General features: G+C 38.0%; 1 protein-coding gene across 6 annotated transcripts in view; it reads left to right on the top strand.

Annotated features, from left to right (window-relative positions):
* VAV3 (vav guanine nucleotide exchange factor 3) overlaps window positions 1-21,832 on the top strand; it is a 468,861-nt gene that overhangs the window by 189,428 nt on the left and 257,601 nt on the right. For 4 of the 6 annotated variants that reach the window (XM_042953185.1, XM_042953183.1, XM_042953186.1 and 1 more), the window contains one exon: window positions 5,730-5,846. In XM_042953185.1, the coding sequence (XP_042809119.1) occupies window positions 5,730-5,846 (117 nt within the window). Of the gene's footprint in view, window positions 1-3,277; window positions 3,419-3,790; window positions 3,812-5,729; window positions 5,847-21,832 lie in introns of those variants that run through there. The other 2 variants (XM_042953188.1, XM_042953189.1) reach the window with 2 other exon arrangements.

Here is a 21,832-nt window from a genome sequence, read left to right as displayed (position 1 = left end):
ATCCTAACTGTCCTGTCTTGCCTACTTAATCCATCTCTAATAAAGAGAAAAGAAAACATTTGACTCTGTACACTGTAAAGGGAGCTAGTATAATACAATAGTTAAGGATGTGGGCTCTGTAGCAAGAATATCTGTTTGATTCATGACTCTATTACTTTGACAAATGCAGTTATATAAACTTGAGTAAACAAAGTATATATAAAAGAAAAAAAACCTCTTGATTGAGTTGTCATGAGGATTAAATGACATACATTAGTATAGAGCTTGGTACATAGTGAACACTCAGAGATTACCGTACTCATGAAATGCAAGCTGAGTGTTCTGCTCTTCTGTTAAAAACCCTTGAACCTCACCACGTTTTCTAGGATAAAGCCACATCCCTTTGGCATGCCTTGAAAACCTAGGCTCCCCTCTCTAGCCTCACTCTCACTGCTGCCCTCCAGAGAGTTGTGTCCATTCGCTACCACTTACCGTGCCCCCAGCAGTCCATGCCTTGTCTTGTGCTCATGCACATGCTGTGCCATTTATTTGGCACTCCCTTGTACCCCAAATCTGATGACTTCCTTTCTCCTTCGTGAACATCAACCATTCTTCCTGTTTTTGTGGCTCTCATCCTTCAGTTCTCTTTTCACCTGTCACTTATTCCAGAAAGCTGTCTCTGATACTCCAGGACTCCCAAAGAACCTTTGAATGCTTTCCTCATGGCAGTGGCCACATACCGTGTAATTGTGCATCCACTGGTCTGAATACTCTGGCTGACCAGGATAAGTCTTCTGCAGGCAGTTTGGGTCCTGCTTGCTTTTTTCTAGTACCTAGTCCTTAGAAGTTTCATTCCATTAACATGTGTTTAATAAGTAAAAAAAAAAAAAAAATCAGTATCCAGCTGGAAGTATGTTTTATGAAATTTTATGATGCCTTTTATATAATCTGTACCTCAGTAACATTTGTTAGGTGAGAAGATGATTTTTAGACTTGTGTGTATCTTTAATTTTGGTAACTATCTTGTGTGGATACATTTAATATTTTAAAAATCCTGAAGTTATTTAAAATTCTGATTTTTAAAATTTGAATCCTAAATTCTAAACACTCATAAAGTTATCTCATATAAATAAAATGATTTAACAAAGTTGTATAATTTTTTATCAAACATGGGGTTTGATTAGGAAATGAGATGTTTTTGTCCTTGTGTATCAAACCATCTCTGAAGGCAGAATGTTTTAAACTACTGCAGATGATACCAAGGACTATCAGATGGCTGCTAATCTGAAAGAATTTGTAAACTGGGGAGAAAAGCACTTATACTGAAATAATAGTGTTAAAACCCCAGTCACATCTCTAAGCATGAAACAAGGTCATGTGTTCATCAGTCATCTAAAATAAATTGAAATTTCATCTTAACAGAGTAAGATAAGGGCTGACTTATTAAATTTAACTCTGTTGTAAGTGATAGATTGCTTAAGCAAAGGGTAGAGTTATTGGTCTATTTGCTAAAATTGGCCCACATAATCTGGGAGCAGCCTGGTGCTCAGACTTTGGTTTCTAAATACCATTTACCATATAAGTGGAAATGGATTTGCTTGGAGAAATGGCTAACTCCAGAACTGGAGCAAAGAACATATGATGTAGATTTGGGGCAATTTGATATAAGAAAATGAAGAAAATGGTGTTCTTTTAAAAAGGACACTGGAACAAGTTTGAAGGAACCCCAAAATGGACAAACTTGGGACAATATGAACATCAGAAAAAAGTGACTATTGATTATTATACAAGCAAAGAAGAGGGGTCTGGGAGGAAGGGCAGCAAAAGCTTTTTTTTTTTTTTTTTTTTTGGTAAGAATATCAGCTAATAATTAAGGAAGGAATGATGGAATTAGAAAAAAAACACTATTTTGCAGTCCCAAATGGAATAATCAAAGCAAGGGTTATTAGTGGATGGTAAATCATGGTGAAAAATTATTGGGAAATTGGACAGCTGAATAGTACCAAATTATCATTTGGTACTATTTTTATTGATATAAAAGGGGACATTTACCTTTACAATAGATGTGGCAGAAACCGTCTTAACCAAGCAATCAAACTTAGCATCAACAGTAATTGTTTAACTTTTTGTATCTTTAGAGGTTATGAAATAAGTTCACAGTATGAAGTATTTTTGCCAGAGCTGTTTAATTTGTATCTAGATTCAGCTTTTGGTTCACTGGAAATACACAACATGAAGGGACAGGTTTAATGATATCATGAGGAAGTAGTAAGACAAATCCAAAATGTGGGACATTCTATAAGACAACTCGTCTGGAATCTTCAAAAAGTCAATGTGTTAAAAATAGAGCAGGATATCTCAATTAAAAGACACTGCAAAAAATAAAACAACCAAATGCAACAGGTAAATTTTAATGAGATCCTAGACTGGAGTGGGGATAGCATAAAGAGACATAGTGTGGGCAGTTGAGGAAATTAGAATATGAAAAAGATATTAGATAATATAGAATTGTTAATTTACTTAGATGTGGTAATAGTATTGTAGGTATGTAGGAAAATTATCTTTATTCCTAGGAAATGCATGTTGAGTTATTTAGGAGTGAACTGCGATGTCTGTAACCTGCTTCAGCAGTATACGTTTTATAAGTAAATAAAGTGTTGGCATAGAAAAACATAGATATGGCAGTATGTTCCAGTTGAGTAGATGGAATGTTCATTGTACTATTTTTTCAACATTTCTTTTGGTTTGAAATTTTAAAGAATCGACTGGAAAAAGAACAAGTTCAGCATGATGAAAACAAAGCCCAAGTCTTGGGAATGTCAGGCAAGCTGTCAGTCCCAGGGCTTCTGCAATAGTGTTAAGGCCCACTTCTCCATCCTTCAACTTTGTTCCTGTGCCTGCATAGAGCTGAACACCCATGAACATGAGAAGTGTGATCCTAGTGTTATTAGCCAAACTTTGGATAGCTGTGAAAATCTCCGGATAAGATTAATAGAGGAGTTTGAGGGCAGAACCTTGTGTACTCATTTTCAGCATTTCCAGTGTCTGGAATGTTGTGGGCATTCAAAAACTGTTGACTGAAAAGATACCTACAGGGAAGACCACATTTGAAGATTCCCTAGAAAAGTGAGAGCATGCCAGTGACCTTTATCCAAATCCGCTAAATATTTGTGGAGTTTAATAGAACTGAACTAGTTAAGGGGCAAATAAGATTAAGGTTGGTTCCAGAAGTAAGGGAACCTACTTTTACATCTGTGTGTATTATGTATGCAATAATGACTACATTTTTTTTTTTAAGTTTCAGAAACAATATTGCTTTTCTGAGTTACTAATGAAAACACTTGAGTGGAAGTCTACTGTAGTTTTTCCCACACAGGGGGACATCTGAGTTTGGTGAGAAATCTTCAGAGGTTGGCATGTGCAATTATGCTTCTCCTTGGTGAGCTATGAGTTGGGCACTTAATTATGTAAAAAATATTGTAAGAGAGCAGTTGCATAATCCCCAAGAGAGTAATTATTGTCTATCTTGGCAGAATGCGAGACTCTTTTAATCTGTAAATAAGCAATCCTATGTGGAAGAGCTACATGTAGAGTGATGCTGTGTTGTAAAGGTCTCTTATGAATTTTTTAAAGTGAAAGTGGAAGCTCCATATGCTGATTGGCCTCTGCCTTTGTGCTTCAAAGGGTTGATGATGCTTCCCCTGTGGTTTTAACCCCTCCTGAAATATTTAAGCCTCTGAGAAGGATTCCTGTAAATTGTCAAACTGCATCTGAGTTAAGCCTGTGAAAACTCTGAATATTTCAAATACAGAGGAAGTAAAGTGTTCTTTCTGTAAAGTAAAAAAACCGATATGAAAAACAAAACAACAAAATAATACATTGACAGTGCTTAAGGAATGCTTGAATTAGCTAATGGGTTTCTCGCGTATTGGAGGATAGTAGTCTTATGAGCTGCAATGGCACACATAAAAATATTTTTAAAAAGTAAGTTGCTTTCAGTGTATGTGTGTACTTTGGTGGGTCTGAGTCTTTTGGATACTGAAAGTAAATTCTGGTTTTAAAATTGTTGACAGATCTGCCTTCTCTCTTGTTCTTCCTATTAGTGTTGAACTGTGCATGTTCTTTTCCAAAGTTGACTTTTCCAGTTGAGCAGCGGAGTCCCCACTCCCACCCCTTTGCCTACTCAAGGACCTCATTCTGGGTGACTCTCCTTCTCTCTTGCATGACCAACTTTTCCCTCTCTACCAAGTTATTCCCATCAAAATAAAAACATGTAACAGCTTCCATTGTTTTTAAAAAGCCCTTCCTTGACTTCTCTGACTACATCCTCAATGCTCTTTCCCCTTTGCAGCAAACTCAAGAGTCTATCTTCTATATTCTGTTTTCACTTCCTCTCTTCCCATTGTCTCTTAAACCTTTTCCAAGCTCCCCAGTCGACATGGAACCTGCTTTTGTGAAGGTGTACCTGTGACCTTCACACAGCCAGGTTCCATGGACAGCACTTGGTCAAATCTTACTATCAGCAGCTAACAGTTTATCAGTCCTTCGTTCTAGAAACACTTTCTATACTTGAGTTAGGGAAAACCTATTCTGGTTTTCCCTTCCTCACCAGTCACTTGTGCTCAGCCTTTTGGTGGGCTCTTTTCCTGATCTCATAGGATTACTCAGTCCCAGGTCTTCTCCCCTCTTCTGCTTTCTCCCGAAGTCATATCTGGCATTATCATGGTTAAAAATCTTCTGTATACTCTAAAGACTCCCACATTTATATCTGGAGTACATACCTGTACCCCGGACTACAGACTTGTCTGTCTAGTTGCCTGCTGCCCCACATCCCATTGGATGACTAATGGGTGTCTCAAATTTAGCATTGTCAAAATGAAACACCTGGTCTTCTCACAGTTGTCTCTTACCTGGTTATTGCAATAGCTTCCTATCTGCTTTTCATGTCTCCATCTTTGCTCCAGCCCCTTTCAGTCTATATTAAAAACAACAGCTTGAAAGACCCCTAATAAAACATCAGATCATATCCCTCCTCTGCCCCAAGCCCTTCAATGACTTCTGTCCTGGTCAGCATAAAAGCTGGTCCAACAAGTTCCTTTCATCATCTGACCCCATTACCTTTCTAGCTCATCTCCTACCTTTCTCTCTGTCACCCACTCTGCTCCAGCCACACTAGTCCCTTCCTTAGACATACATCAGACACTTTTGCCTCAGGGCTTTAGCATGGAATGATACTGGAATGACCTGTCCTGTACTTCTGCGTAGCTTGCTCCTTCACCACTTTCAAATCTCTGCTTATCTGCCCTCTTCCCACTGATACCTTCTCTAACCATCCATTTAAATGCCCCCCCCACCCCCCACCCCCCACCCCATCCCCATCAGTGCATCCTGTCCCTCTTCCTGGCTTTTTCTCCATTGCACTTACCATCACATGAAAATAAAATATTTACTTTTTTGTTTTTGTTGCTGAATTTTCTTTCTTTCTTTTTTTAATCTGTCTGCTCTTACTAGAATGTAAGGTTCCCAAGGGAAGAAATTTTGTCAACCTTCTTCATAGCTGTGCCACCTGTGCCTATGAAAATAGGTATACAAATATTGCTGAAGGATTAATTGAAAAGCAACCTCAAAAGTTGATTGACTTTTTTCCTTGTCAACTTTTTTTTTTTTTTTTAAAGCATTCTGGGTAGATAGAGGATATAGAGCATTCAGAATGATTCACTGTATACTAATAGCTATTTCCCATTCCTCAGTTTCTCTGTTTGAAGAACATAAGGACATTTCTCACGGCCTGTTGCGAGACATTTGGAATGAGAAAGAGTGAACTCTTTGAAGCATTTGACCTGTTTGATGTTCGTGACTTTGGAAAGGTAATTACATTTCTTTTTTTATGTATTAATTTTTTTTTAGTGGGGAACATTTTATCTAATACTTGTAATTTCTTGTTGAAGTAGGACATGTGACTTAAGTGGGCTAGGTATGTGCATTAGGTAGTTAAACTTCGCAGGTAAATGACTTAGCAAAAAAAAAAAAAAAAAGCAAATAACAACATTGTCCAAATGAGAATTATTTTTCATTTAAAGCAGTATAAGGAGAGTCTTTTATCCAGAAGTAACCTGTTGGCTATTTCAGAGGGCAGGATTACTCTTTTACATGCGACAGATAGTAGGAACAGTATTTTTTCCCCTCTGGTCTTTTCTATATCTGAGAGGCACCTAAGTTTTGGAGGTTGAGAATGTTCTGCTGTCCCTCTCCCTATTTTGACCCTTGGGCAAGTGTTGGGGGAGACATGAATCCGAAATGTTTGAGATTGTCAAGTAGTTCTATTGTTTGGATTTCAGTGTATACATGTTAGATTGTTGGACTTCAGTGATGTTTGCTACATGTAAATTGTTACGATGTTTGGTATTATCTGTATGTATACTAAACGCTTGTATGTAGTAGGTGAGAGATTATTCTTTCAAAAGTTATGGATATTAATTTCAAAGTGATTGGACATAAAGTTAAACTTTGACATGTCAGAAGCCATAAAGAGCCATAATTAAGGTGACTTTATTTTTGCTCCTGCTGACATAATTGTATTATGAAAATAAGCAAATAGAAAGGGAGATAACTAAATGGAACTGAGAAGTTTGCCCTTGCTCTTATAATTCAGGTGCTAGTATTTCATCAGAAGGCTCTTTGACAGTGACACTTCATTTTGTTTCTAAGATGTAATATTTTGGTTATGAAATGAAAACCAAGCAATGGATTGGTTTGCTTGACCATGGGAATAAATAGCACAAACTTGAAACAGACTCATAAGAAATTTGATGCTGAAATCTGATGCAAGTACGGGGAAGCCATCATGCCCAGGAAGAGAGAAGCCTTGGCTTCTTGACTCAGAGTCACTTGGTCATCTTCTGGAAGTCACACTCATCAGACTGTCAGCCTCGAAGCCTATACAAAATGAAATGGGTGTAAGACTGGTTTCTAAGATTCCTTTTTCCTTGGGCAAGCTGTGATTTAACTCTTTTGAGGTCCAAAAATGTGATGGAAGATAGCATGGTAACAAATCAAATGAAAACCAATCCTTCCGGTGGAGAGATTGGTAGCACATTTGTCTAAGGCCATGATGTGAAGCCTTGAAGACAAAGAGGAATCAACTAGAATCCTAGGTAAGGTGGATAGTCCTTTAAGTTTTTGGCCCTAAAAAAAAGTCTTAATAGCCTAAAAACAGGTTTCCTTTATTATTTGACCCTTCCCCCTACTTTTAAAAAGTCTTCTTTGATTTTTCTTTTCTTTTCACTGTCTGTTGGGGAAATGAAAAATGAAAATGAATTAGGGAAATTAAAAATGAAAAAAAAAAGTCTAGGTTTTTTTAAAGTTTTTTAAGGAGCTCTTCACTTTTCATTCATATTTTCAAGAAATGGTGTGGACAAAGATTAGGACATCATCTAAATTCTTTGGAAATACATGGCCTTGTTCTAGTGGAATGCCACTATGTGCTTCCATAATGGAAGCTTTGTAGGAGCTGAGAAATTAAAGAGTTAATTATAAAGGAGTAAACTGTGTGCTTCTCAAGGGTAAATGTATTTATGGCTACTTAAAATATTTTGAAAGTGATAAATTTGAAGCAGAGTTGAACTTGAGGATGTCATTGAGAACTTGATCCTGTACTTACCACTTTAAAATCATACATTTTTGCTGCCAAGACCGGTGCAGTGTCCAAACTACATTTGACTTAAACCAGTGAAAGTTAAAGAATTTAGGATGCTGGGCCATAATTTATCAGGGTTACTACTATTAAACATTATTACTCTAAGCAAAAACATCAATACTATCACTCAATGAAAACTTTGGAGATAACTTCTATCTTTTCAATCTTTATATATGTGTACACACACACACACACACACACACACACACACACACACACACACGAATCCTCATACCTGCCCTCTGACATGCAAGTTCTGTTCAAATTACATATGTAGTAGAGATTGGAACAATGGTTTGAACCCAGATCTGACTGATTCTCACTGCTACCATCGTGCAACATTCACATAGCAGGTTCCAGTGCTTTGTACATACTGGCTCAATCTTCGTATCAATCCTGCCAGGTAGCTATCATTATCATCCATATTTTAATTTTTAAGTTTAAAAAATGTGAATAAGGTGTTAGAGACCAAATAATTTCTGGAATTGTGATGATAAATTTTAACAGGATGTAGACAGGTGAGTTTATTTTTCTTCATTCCTTAGGATTTAATTAAATTTTCGATTAACCTAAAAAGAAAATATCCTTATATGTATGCTCCCCTGTCTGCCTCAATTCATATAAATAGTGAATCTAGGATTCCTATATATTTGACACCTTTTTGCCTAGGAATATATTAATTGTAATAATAGTATCTAAGGTTTTTATAGCATTTTGAAACTTTGAGTGTGCTTCATATCTGGACCTCATCTGATTCTCATGATAGTCTTAGGAAGGAAGCAAGCAAATATTCCAAATAAGGAAACCAAGAGATGGAGGTTTAACAGCAATTTAAAGGTTTCCTTGGTTGGGGACAGAGCAGGATCTGTATCTATATCAGGTCTTCTGACCTCTTAGCCCTTTGTTTTTCTTGGCTACTGTCTATGTTTGGGTCTTGCTGCTATGTGAATGCTCAGGGAGAAGGATGAACTCATGGGAGAAAACGAAGAGACAATATGAGATTAAAAAGTACAAGTGATCTGTGACTTGGAATCTAATTACACTTTTATTTTTTTTATGAAAGAGAGGAAAAATTTAGGATACTGCATGAGTTGCAGTATAATGCTGGTTGAAATTAAGAACTCTACCTTTACAAATGTTTGACCGATTCATGTCTCTAGCCATGTAGTCAGTTTTGAGCTAACCCTCCCTCCCTTCCCTGTGGTGTAGTCTGCTCCCTAATCTTTATCTTAGTTCTCCCTTGGTTCTGAGTTCAGGAACTCTACCCTAAATCATAGGCTTTGATATGGATAGGTTTTCTTTTGGAAATTAGCCAAATCCTGGGAAAACTAAAGGAATGCATGACATTAAAAAGTACAAGTGATCTGTCACTTGACATCTAATTATACTTTATCTTTAGAAAGAGAGGAAAGATGTTTAGCATACTGTAGGTGTTAACGAAAATGAATGAAAGTTTTTCTCTTAGTTTTTGAGATAGTGAAGAACACAAATATTTTGGGCACTCTAGATGGGCTTAACGATAATTTTGCCTTTCAGCATTACCTTTAATTCCTAGTATTGAGTGCTTTACCCAATGTTAACATAATATCCATTTCACTTCAAACTCATATGTCAACAAAAGAATAGTTATGAACATTTCCTATAATTTGATTTTTTTTTAAATTAAATCTCACAAGGATGGGGATGAATTTAGTAAGTTGACTTAGTAAGTTTACTTTCTTTTAAAGAAGATTGATCTTTTTCTGACTTTATAATAACAAAAAAGTAATCTTAGTTGGCTTCTTTTTTTAAGTATTGTAATAAAGAACTTCTTTATCTAGAAAATTAAAGGTTACTAATTAAAATACTTTTTACATTGCAACAGGATCTGTAAATTTGCTCATTTCCATGCTGTATATAAATTATTCTTGTATTCCTCTGTGCAGACTGTCATGTTCTGATAACAATTTTGCTGTTTGGAAATGTTTCCTACTGAGCTGTCTGTTGGCACATTTATAGTGCGGAAGTACATGGGATTTTTCTTGAATGAGACCATTTCTAGTGAGTAATAGAAATCCTGTTGCTGCTGTTGTCCAGATGAGTGATGAAGTCAGCTTCTTCCTTTGGTTGTTCTGGGTGATATAAGGGCCTGCTTCTTGCTACCAACGAACTTCGCATCTGTTGTTTCAAGCTTTGTTAAACACCTTTCAAGTGTAAGGTGCTGTGTTTTCTTGAATTAAAGAGAATCACACCTGGCTAAAGGTAGTTCTAGCTGCTTTTAGTAGCAGTAGGGTAGTAGCAATGTGTTAAGGTTCAGGGCATGTATGGTCAAAAGGGAGTTCAATGCATTGGGAGTAGGGGCAGGTCAGGGATACAGGTAAGACCATTACTGAGAGGTCATTTTGTGTTTGGGTTAAGAATATGGTTTCTGAGTTGGATCTTGGTTTGAGTTCTGGTTATACTCCTTACTAGTATGTCATCTAAGACAAGTTATACTTAACCTCATTGAGTTTCAGTTTCCTCATCTATAAATTGAAGTTAGAGAGATAATATATATAAAGTGCTTAACAGAGTATCTAGATTTAAAGTATGTACTTGTAAATACTAGCTGTTACTACTCTTACTGTTACCAGTATTACAACTGTCATTACTAGTGTTAATTGGTTTCCAATTCAGTGGTAGGCATAGGGGTTGAATTTTGAATTGAGTGTAAGAATTAATGACATTGCAGGGGCAAGATGAAGAAATAAACTTTGTTTTTTCTAATGTAGCATAGCATTGGTCTGTTTTATCCTGTCCTTGTCCCTTCTTCTGTGGGCTTGCATCTCCTTTGAGAAACCACCCTTTTCCAGTCACATAGTTTGGATGGTTTGGTCAGTGAGAATATCCCATCCCTTTGGCCAGAGGGAAAGGTTCGGGGATGGGGCAGATCACTCATTTGGGACCAAGATGATGTGTTGAGACATTTGTAGGGGCAATTCTATTGTGATCTCCTCCAGCTATTATGAGGCGTGGGGTAGCCACAGCCATCTGGGTACCACGTGGAGTTTCAAAACAGATCAAGTTTAGAGGGAGCAGAGCTGAGGAGGATCCCACATGTGAGGCTGGAATCATGCTGTGCCCAAAGACAAATACATATATCTCTGGATTTTTTCCATGACATGAGCCAGTATATTCTTCCTCTTTTCTTCAAGCCAGTTTGCCTTAGATTTCTCTCACTTTTGGTTGAGAGAACTAAGTGATTGACCTGGTTTTGTCTGTCCATTTATTTCAGTTGTGTAGATAAGTTAACTTTTCTTCTCTTACCAAAATCTACACAACTTGCACACTATATGGTAGCCTCTACGTGTTTTATCATATATAGAAAAGGAGGTATGAGGACAGAATCCCAGAACATCTGTTTTGCAGCATGTAAATAAGTAGAAGTATGGTCCCAGCTTTGTGTTAAATGCTTTCTGTTCCTTTCCATTGACTCAAGCAGTATTCCTAGATCTTCAGGTCAGGTTTAGAAGAGACTCTCAAAGTCATCAGAAATTCTTCTCCAGTTTATCTGTGCTGTATGGTATCAGGTGGTCATTCATGCCTCTGCAGACTGGGAGCTCACTTCCTCCTGAGACCCCCAGCTGTATTTATGTGTTGGGACATACAGAAAGATTTAAAGATGACCTTAAAACCACAGGGTAGAAAGGACTAAATAAGGCCAACACATTCATCTGGGGATTAGTAGGGCTTGGAGATACTCATTGATTTGGATAAAATGGTCCAAGAAGTCAGAAAACCCTACAGGATTCTATGTGCCCTCTAAGTTTTTTACTTTACTCCTCTGACCTTGGATTCCTCATCTATAAATAGGATAATAATTTCTACCATACAGAATTATTATGAAAACAGAGTTCATTTATGTAAAATGCCTGGCATATTGCTTAATAAATAATTGAATGAACAAGTAGATTGAGTATGGAACAAGTAGATTGAGATACAGATCATTCAGGGTTCTGAATGTGGATATGTGTAAAGTCCAAAAGAAGATTCTAGGGGTATTTTTTGAAAGTTTATTTGGTTTGATACTTTTCTGGCTCAGATTATTAAGAAAGTTATAATGCACATGTGTGTGTGCATGTATGCACACAAATGGTTATTTATACCTTATGTTTTCCTAGTTTTTTTGGTAAGAATATGTTTAACTTTGTGCATATGCACACATGCGTGTGCAGAGATTAGTTGAGAGATCTGCAGTGAAACTTTCCCTGAAGGTAGTTGATACCTTAACACTCATTAAATGCCCCTCCCCCACATAAACCAAATTAGCAGCAGCTACATCAGATTCAAGATAGAAACGGTTGAGTTCTTCACCTTAAATACATGGCCATTTAAAAATGAACTTGCTGAGAAAACCGAGGGGTATATGGTTAACTTAATGTTGAAAAAATGTTGTCTGTGTCATGGAAATTCACAACAGTCTGTACCATCTCCACTAAGAGGCATTAGTGTGTGTCCCCCACCGCCAACAGTTTATTAGCACCTGCTATCAAGCTGCCTTGACATTGTGAGCTCAAATTTCTGGCCCATCTATAATGCCTTATCATCTTCTGAGAGTATTTGCATGGTTGTATCCTATAGTTTGTGTGTTTTCACTTTTTCATCCTTTTTAGCCTAACATGTTTACCTCAGGGTGTATGTTAAAAGGTTCAAGGACCTCTTCCTGCCTAGCCTGTGCTGTTAGCCCAGGCTAGCCTCTCAGCACTTTTACCTGGATGCTGGCTAAGCTCCATGTTCTCATCCCTGCTTACAGTCCTTGTGGGTGCTGGGGAGCTTACCCTCTGAAGCACCACATACATCCCAACACAGCAATACTGGAGGACCTGTAATTGGTTTCCTACTACCTATGCATCTCCTTGGAACTTTACCTGGTTTTCCCGGTCACAAGAAAACCCTCCCTACCAAGGATGCGTGAGCCTCACTTGGGTCTGGGTAGCTTCAGAGATCTCATGTTGGCGTGGTTTGGAAAAATTCATATTGGCTTGTGCACGTGCACTGATCAACAACTGGAAACATTTTTCAAAGATCTGTATGTAACTAAGATGAATTATCTTGGCACATAAACATAATTTCTCTTTTTGAACTCCCACTCTTGAGAAGTTTGACAGTGCTCGAAGTATCTCTCGTCCCAAATTATTCAAGTCTTTGGGACTTTTGCAGTCATAGAGCCCTAATCAGCCTTGGTTCAAAATACCAGAAGGAGCTCAACATCTGTCCAGTGGATGGTTGGCCAGCATGGTTCTATTGAAGACTGGTCCCAAGGGCTTCTTCAGTAGCTCTTGTTCTCTGATGCTGGCATGCTACTGTAGGTCCAGTGTCACTCAACCAGGCACTACCAACACCCCCCCCCCCCCCACACACACACACACCAAATTTTAGCCTCTGCATTGAACCTGGTCAGGCCACATTTCCCAGTTTTAGCAGTGAATGCTGTTCAGAAGCTCATGGAATACTTTCCAGCCAGGAGGCTTGAGTTAAAGCCTCCTTATTCAGCCTTTACAGAGGTACTAACTTCAACCTGATAAAGCAGCATTTGGAATCTCTGGTTCCTTTCCTTCAAGAAGGCCCTGGATTTGTCCTGCAAAATCAGCCAGCTTCCAGCCTAGAGCAGGCTAGCCTATCAGGGCTAGTGTGAGGAGTCAACCTCTGTCAGCCCACAAAGGCCTTCTTTACTTTCTCCCCCTTGAGCAGTGGGTGGTTTGCTTGTATTTACATAACTAAGGGAGAGCTTTCCAGTGATTCCTTCCTGAACAAAGAAAGCTTGTTCAAGACCTCCATTTGTGTCTCCTTAAGCCTAGAAGGAGGGAACAGCTTCTGGCCTTCCCTAATGTGTCTGTCTGGTTGGCTCTTAATACAATTTCTACATCATTAGCAGTATTCTTTTTTTGTCTTTTTACAGAGCTGACCTTTTTAGCAACCTCTACATCTATTTCAGTCTGTTTGCCAGTATATTTCACAGGGTACTTAATGCCAGGCAGATTTTCCCATTTTTACGGCACCTCAAAGAACTCTGGTACCTGAGACATGCAGGATCATTCTTTACACCTTAGTGATTTTTCAAGTTCTTTTTCTTTTCCTTCTTTTTCTTTTTGTCTGCTGATTGTTTTTGAGCCGGTTCAAAAACACTCTGCACTGCTCTCCAACCTTAGTACAGTTGAAAATTCCTAGAATAGCATTTCCCAAAGAACCCCATTGTCTTGAGAAATATTAATAGATAGCATGGGAAAAATATTCTTGTACAAATACATTTGTTAAACTGCATATTCTCTATGGGATATGGTATAGTAGAGGCACTGATGAGTCCTGCAGTGAGGAAAATAGTTATGGTTTTGCTTAAATCTAGGGTTTCTAAAACTTGTATATAAGTAACTATTTAGATATCACACAATCTCTTCAAACTCACTATGTATAAAATTGAACTAGTCTTTTATTTTCTTCACCCATTTCTATTTGGGTAAAGCTATTCCTTTATTCACACTGCCAGGGACTAAAGTTACAAATGCCTCTGTTACGGCCCTTGTCACTGGAGTTATTTTAACTTCTAAGCTTAGAAGCTTCTGAGCTTCTAAATAGCTCCCTACCTTCAGGTTTGAACCACTCCAGATTTTACTTTCAGAGTAATCATAACAAAAAATGCAGAACTGATCATTTTACTCTTAGGTTTAAAACTTGACAGTGGATTGCTGTTGCTTACAAGAGAATAAAGTCCAAACCCTTTTACAGGTCACACAAGGTTATTTGCGATCAGACCCCTTGTCTGCCTTTCTAACCTTATTTCTTGCTTTCCTACTTCTATTACCCACCTTGCCTCAGTCACATGAAATCACTAAAGTCCTCATCACTCTCCAGTTAATACTTATTAATATTGTTTCCTTTGTCTAGAGTGCTCTTTCCTCCCCATATCCCTTACCCCTAGTCTTTAGTGACTTATTTTAAGATTACACACAGAAATACACTGCTTGAAATCTGAGAATGGATGATTTATCCAGAGCTCTGTGTGTAGTCGATTCTTGGATATATTGAATACCCCCTGGGGCCTGACTTTGCTAATGTCTCTCTGCCTCTTTCTTCAGTTCCAGCTGAACCTTTGTGGTCCTCCTCTGTCCTGCAGAAATTTAACCTTGACACATTAAATCTGCTCTCTTCCTCAGCTCATTTTGAGACTTTGAGATCAAGTAAACCTGGTTTTCCCCCTCCCCTGTCCCCAGTTACCAATGTAGGAAAGTTACCCAACTTCCCAGGGACTTCATATAAAACAGCACTAATGAGCTGTGGTGAGGAGTATGCATTTGATTCTCTGGTGGTTTGCACAGTTAGCACAGTGTGGGCCGTAGGCTCAGTGGTACCATCTCTTGAGCAATTCACCCATTATTTCTTCATTCTGCGAATGTTTGTGAGCTTATTCTGCCAGGCACTGCCAAGTGCTGCTTAATCAACATGGGCAGACAGTCTCCTGCCCTCGAGTTGCTATTTGAGTTCAGGAAACAAAACAAGTAAGGCATAAATAAACAAGACAATCACAACCAATGATAAGTACCATTGAGGAAATAAACAGTAGAATGATGAACTACTGGAGGAAGCCACTTTGGACAAGGTGGTAAGAAAAATCTCTTTGAAATCCCGGAGACCCTGTGAAGGCAGATATTAGTATTGGATATTTAATAAAAATTAAGTTTTAGGTAAGCATGCTTTAAATAGATTCTAACCCCACTTCTTCCAGCAGAACCCCTTGGAATAGTCCTTTAACCTAGTCTCTGCTTCATCAACTCTCAAATCTCTTCTGATTCTAAATTGTCACTTACTGGTAAAGGTAATAGGAGCACATTACATTTTATAAAGTAATGCTTTATTTTGATAATTCTTAGTTGTATAATCCTCTCTAAAAATACTTAGGCTTTTAGCCCAGGTCTATTCTATTTTCAGTAATATTGGCATTCCTTTAAAATCTTGAGAATATATAAAGATTTAACTGTACATATACACTTATATACATATATAAAGGCATTATAAAGAGATGAAAGCATGTTAAAGAATGTTGCTTTGATTTTGCATCTTTACTTGGTAAAGTTAGGAGAACATTGGTTATCTAGAAGTGGGAATTTAGTTTGAGAACTGAAACTGAGCTTCTCTTTGCTGTGCCAAGGTTTCCTCCAAAGATGAACCTCAAATCTTTTGAGTGATAGTTTTTTTTTTTCAATTCTACTATATTCTTAATATATATGTAAATAAGCACACAGGTACGGGTTTATAGATATACCAAGATTACTAGGCATATCTACATACATACCATCTGTAGTAATTTATTTATTGTACCTTTTGTTTATAAGTATATGCATAAATGTAATTTATGATTTTTTTAACTTGCATGCATATAAATACCATATAGCTGCATATTGTAATTCCTGTTACATGATGATCTATGTGAGCTTCATTATATCTTTGGTTAACCTTGTTTATGTATAAGCCTTTTTTTTTTTCCTTCTAAGGCTTTTAAACCAAAGGTGTTTTTAATCCTCTCTTGAAGGAATGCACCATATTGCAGAAGGTATAAGTAATGAAATTATTGTAGTATAGCATGCTAAGTGCAATAATGGACAAATGAAAAGATGCTATGCAAGAGAAAGGGTTCCGCGGTTCCTAAATGTGGTTAAGGAAGGTGCCTCAGAGTTTATCCTTATGCTTAATCTAGACAAAAAAAACAAACAAACAATACAAAACCAGGAGGGGCTGCTGCTGCTGCTGCTGCTGCTGCTGCTGCTGCTGGCTGTTGTTAAGAACTTACCAAGACCATGTCTTTGGTACCATTTTACTTTATCCTCACAGCAACACTATAATGTTGGTATTTGTTTCCATTTGATGGCTGAAGAGACTGAAACTCAGAGTTAAAAAAACAAATCATAGTTTATAGATGATGCAGCATGGATCTGAGACAACTCCAGAGGTCATGTTCTTAATGGTCTTACTGCACTGCTTCCAAGCAGAAGTGGGAAAGAGCTTTCTGGATAGGGGGAAAGTCATATAGAAAGATACAGAAGGGGGATCCATGTGGAATATTTGTGGTTCTTCAGAGAGTCCTGTAGCTTTATATGAGATGCAGTTGGGGTGAGCAGGACCTTGAGGTCCAGCAGAGATTGGGGCCAGGGTGTGTGGGCTCTGGGGTCTTGCAGGGTCTGCACTGATTCTGATGAAGGGCCAGAGAACAGTTCTTAACAGATAGACTTGAGATGACCCGTTGTGCACTTTGACCTAATCACTACCATGGAGGGGAGACTGTATAGGATTGTTGTAATGCCAGCAATTGGAAGGGCAGGTGAAAGGAAAGTGATGTGGCTGAAAACTATTGCAGACCTTTCCAGAGCGATGGCAAGAGAGGCCCAGAGTTTGAAAGCTTTTCACCATTTAGGAATTGACGTGACCGGTGAAAGAGCAAGCAGAGGGAAGAGAGAACATGGACTCCTGAGATTCTCCTGAGTGCCTGGAGGGGAAGTGGAGCTCACTGTAAGGGGAAATAATAGGGCAGCAGCAGGCACAACTTACAGTGTTTGTTTAGCATAAGAATCCTAATGGCATTTACACTCACTTTCTGTAGATATATTTTGCAACTTACTGTGTCTTATTTTGCAAACATTTTTACTATATTTGACGTTAATTTTCCCTGTATTTCATTTTTGATGTCTTTTTGCATTTGCTGATTATCTAGTAGAGATTTGCTTTCTAGTAGAACACTTAAAAACTTTTTGGGGTTTAATTATTTAAAAAATAACTATAATACTTAAATTTTTGTAATAGTACACTTTTTAGGAGTATTTGTCTGTTCCAAGGCTATGACAGATATATGCTGACCAGTACACACATTCTTATTCCTATATTAGCTTCTGGCCCACATCCCATCTCAGCTGCGTCCAGGGATCCATAACCTCCTTAACCCTGTTATTATATTACCTTAAGGGGTAGGTTATCCAAGACATAAGCAATTCATTGAGTCTGATTTGCTTTTGGCAAACTGTTACTGTGAATGTGATGTTTGAGAAATCCACAAGGAGAATTAACTGGTTAACTCTAGTAGGTGATCTAATAGCCAACTTACTCTTCTGTACAAGCAGCAGTGGTGGAAAACTCTTGGTCTTGTGTGCTTCTACTGTTGTGCTTATGTATTTCCTATCAACGGGATCTTCTGGAAAAGAAGGATGGTATTTTCCATATTTATTCTCCCTGTTTTTTTAAATGACTTACGCACATCTGTGGCAATAAAAGAATGCTGGTGTTTGCATCCCATGCTCAGAGGAGTGGTAGGGAGGTAGCAGTGGATGAATGCTGTCATCTGCACAGGGTAGCAGAGGAAGTGCGTGTCAGGAGTGTTGTGAACACCAAACAGCTACAGGAAACAATACCTGGTAGTTGCTGCAGCTGTGTGGAGACCAGCCATGCAAGCTTCCTCTGGATAGAGTTTAGTTTCTGAGTTGCTTATTTTCCACCTAAAGCACCTATGTCTTTGGAGGACTGCCTTGGAGAAATATTAATTGATTATGGGCCTTTCTTTGGTTTGCCTCAATGCCCGTTATAATGCCCTTTGGCCAGTAAAAATCCTGCTGAATCAACATAATGTCCAAGGACTAACAGTGTCTGGACAAGCCAGGCACAGAGCCGACAAAAATCATTAGGTTGGAATGAATGAACGGCATTTATATCTTCCAGAATATTCCCCCTGGAACTGTGTGTGCCTGTGTGCACACAAGCAGTTTCACACTAAATGTGCTTGGTGACCCTAGGTGTAGGCTTTACCTTGCTACTGTCCTCCTGTGTTTCTGTGTAAAGGATAGGAAGGATGATGCTTGCTGCTTCTGGATGGGGAGGTACCTTGTAGATCATTCCTGCCCTTCAGGCTATGTTTTTAAAGTAGCTGACTACTCATACTTCATCTTAGACAAAGTGATCATATAGAATGGTTGTTTTATGACATGGGAGGATATGTAGTACACCATTTTTATTGATCATTCTAAGTGAAGTTTGTTTTTTTCCTTTATTTTGAGAGAGAGTGCGTAAGCAGAGGAGGGGCAGAGAGAGGGAGAGGAAGAATCACAGGCTGACAGCACAGAGCCCGATGCAGGACTTGATCTCACAAACCACAAGATCATGACCTGAGCCAAAATCAAGAGTTGGATGCTTAACTGACTGAGCCACCCAGGCACCCCTAAGTCAGGTTTTGAAGACTGATTTCATTGGTTGTGTGGTTTGGGTAAAGTAATAATAATAAAAAAAAAATGGATAGAAGGCCAGATTCAGGTTAGAATGAACTGTGTCCGCTTGTTATGTCTGTAAAGCTTAACCTTGCATTAGCAAAAATCACTGCTGATGTTCTTCCAATAGCCTATTAGTTTCTGGGGGTAAGCAGCAGAACAGTGTGAACTTACTGACTTCCAGATAATAAAGGACAATTTCTTAGGGAGCTAGTAATTTAAAACTTCATGGCATTATAGTGAAACGAGTATAAAATACAGCAAAAGGATGGTATTAATTAGCATTGGTTTTCCAAAAAAAAAAAAAAAAAATTGCAGAGGACTTTTTATATTTGTTGTAACTTGGATTTGATCAATACACCCTCCCCACCCCCCCACCAAGACTTTCATAAGTGGATAGATCCTCATCTAGATAAATAAGCAATCAAACATATGTATCGTTTTTCCCACACTGTTTTGGGCTGATGACAGGACTCCCTTCTACAGTATTTGAAAGATTCCTGGTGATGGCACAGAAATTTCTGAATAGCAACCGTTTCAATTATGGATAATGAAATATTTAGAAGATCATCACTAATAATAAATCATAATCTGTCTTCCTAAATTTTCTGATGGATCCTGTAGCAGCATAGAATTTATAACTAACTCTTCTAAAGGACAATCCTCTAAATATGTGAAGGTTTTTATTCTCCTCAAAGTCTTCTTAAGGGGTGCCTGGGTGGCTCAGTCAGTTAAGCGTCCGACTTCAGCTCAGGTCACGATCTCACCGTCCGTGAGTTCGAGCCCCGCGTCGGGCTCTGGGCTGATGGCTCAGAGCCTGGAGCCTGCTTCTGATTCTGTGTCTCCCTCTCTCTCTGCCCCTCCCCCGTCATGCTCTGTCTCTCTCTGTCTCAAAAATAAATAAATGTTAAAAAAAAATTTTTTTTAAAAATGAAATAGACCTAATATGCTCAGTTGTTTCCTTTTTCTTTGTAGCGTACCCACTTCTAATAATGTGAGATGTATTTTTTATGAATATAATTTATTGTCAAATTGGCTTACATACAACACCCAGTGCTCATCCCAACAAGTGCCCTCCTCAATGCCCATCACCCATTTTCCCTCTTTGCAACCCCTTGAGATGTCTTGTCTTATGATAACACATATGAAAAAAGGAGGTAAAGATCAAAACATTTAAAATTGAAAAGGAAATTGGAAGTGATGTAGAGGAAGGGAAACTATCATCATACCAGCTAGTTTGAGGATTACATTTATCTCTCAGCTGTCCCAAAGTCACGGGGGGGGGGGGGGGGAACAAAAACAAAAAAATGTTAATTCAGAAAGTAAGCTTTGGAACTAGTCTTTGTGCCAAGTGGAATTTGGAAAAAAAATATAAGCCCAAGATTTAAAAAAATTACTATAGAAATAATAAAATATATGGAAATGTAGAAAGACTATCACAGTGATCATTCCTATATCCACTATTCAGGAACTGTTGACACTTGATCATGTTTGCTTTATCTATTCTATGTAACACAGGTTTCCTTGCTATCCAAAAGTTCACTTTATGCCTCTCTCCTGTTATGAAAGACCTACATTAGTACCTGTTTTAGTTACCTGAAAAATATCTGAAGAGGGTTTTTGCTTTTAGGAAATGTTAATTGTTGCTTTGCTCTGTGCCGTTCTGGCTTATGAATGGCTTCATAGGAACACTTTACTTTTGGATAGTGGGAAAGCCTATACTGCTATTTCTGATGAACCATTTCAAAGTAAATTGTAGGTAAGCACCATGACATTTGTTTCCTAAATACTTCGTTTTATAGCTCCCAAAATATGGTTGTTTTCCTATGTAGCCGTAATATCTTTATCATACATAACAAAATGAGTGATACTTTTTTAATATCATTTAATATCTAGACCATACTCAAATTTTACCTGTATCCCTAAAATATCTTTTATAGCTGGTTTCTTTGAACTAGGATTGATTCAGCATTTAGCCATTGTATTTGGCTGTTGTCTCTTCAATTTTATTCACATTTTGTTTTGTGTTTAATAACTTTCTGATAACGTGCTTATGGTGATGATGATTTCTACTGGGTTTTTATTGGATTTAACCTACCATTTTTGGTTAAAATTAGAATAAGGCTTGAGTTTTCTATAATCCAGTACACTCTTTTTTTAAATGAAGTATAGTTGACATAATCTAAGGCACTTTTAAAAGCTTTGTCTGGGGGCGCCTGGGTGGCTCAGTTGGTTAAGCATCTGATTTCAGTTCAGGTCATGATCTCACTGCTTGTGAGTTTGAGCCCCTTGGTGGACTCTATGACAATTCAGAGCCTGGAGCCTGCTTTGGATTCTATATCTCCCTTTCTCTGTCCCTCTCCCACTCATGCTCTGTCTCTCTCTTTCTAAAAAATAAATAAGCATTAAAATTAAAAGCTTTGGCTGCATTCACTATAGGAGGGGGCTCAGTAAAATTTTTTGTAAGAATCAAATAACTTGTCTTATAATGTCAAACAACTTACAAGTCCTTTAGGACTATTACATACCAAGTTCTGAAACAACCATATGGAGTTACTCAATATGTTTTCATACAGAGTTAAATACAGTGAATATACTCTTGTAGATAAATACATCAGTGAAACATCTCTTTCGTCAAGAAACCTCAGGCATCCTTGGGTCAGAGGTGTTTGAGCTCTAAGATTTTCATCTGACTCAAAAAAAAAAAAGGCGTTTCAGTCATTCAGACATTGTGAAAAATGTCAGCATTCTGATCTAGTTCTGCATAAAGAACCCTGTAATTTTAGGAACATTTAAAGAATTAGATGTCCTGCTCCTGCCCATGGGGTTTCATTTCCATGGAGAATTTACCCAAATATTATTAGGTATAACTCACACTTCCAGGATATTCTGATCTAGAGGT

This window comes from Panthera leo, chromosome C1 (assembly GCF_018350215.1).
Source record: "Panthera leo isolate Ple1 chromosome C1, P.leo_Ple1_pat1.1, whole genome shotgun sequence".
Taxonomy (NCBI): Eukaryota; Metazoa; Chordata; class Mammalia; order Carnivora; family Felidae; genus Panthera; species Panthera leo.
This window is presented reverse-complemented; position numbering and strand designations above follow the sequence as displayed.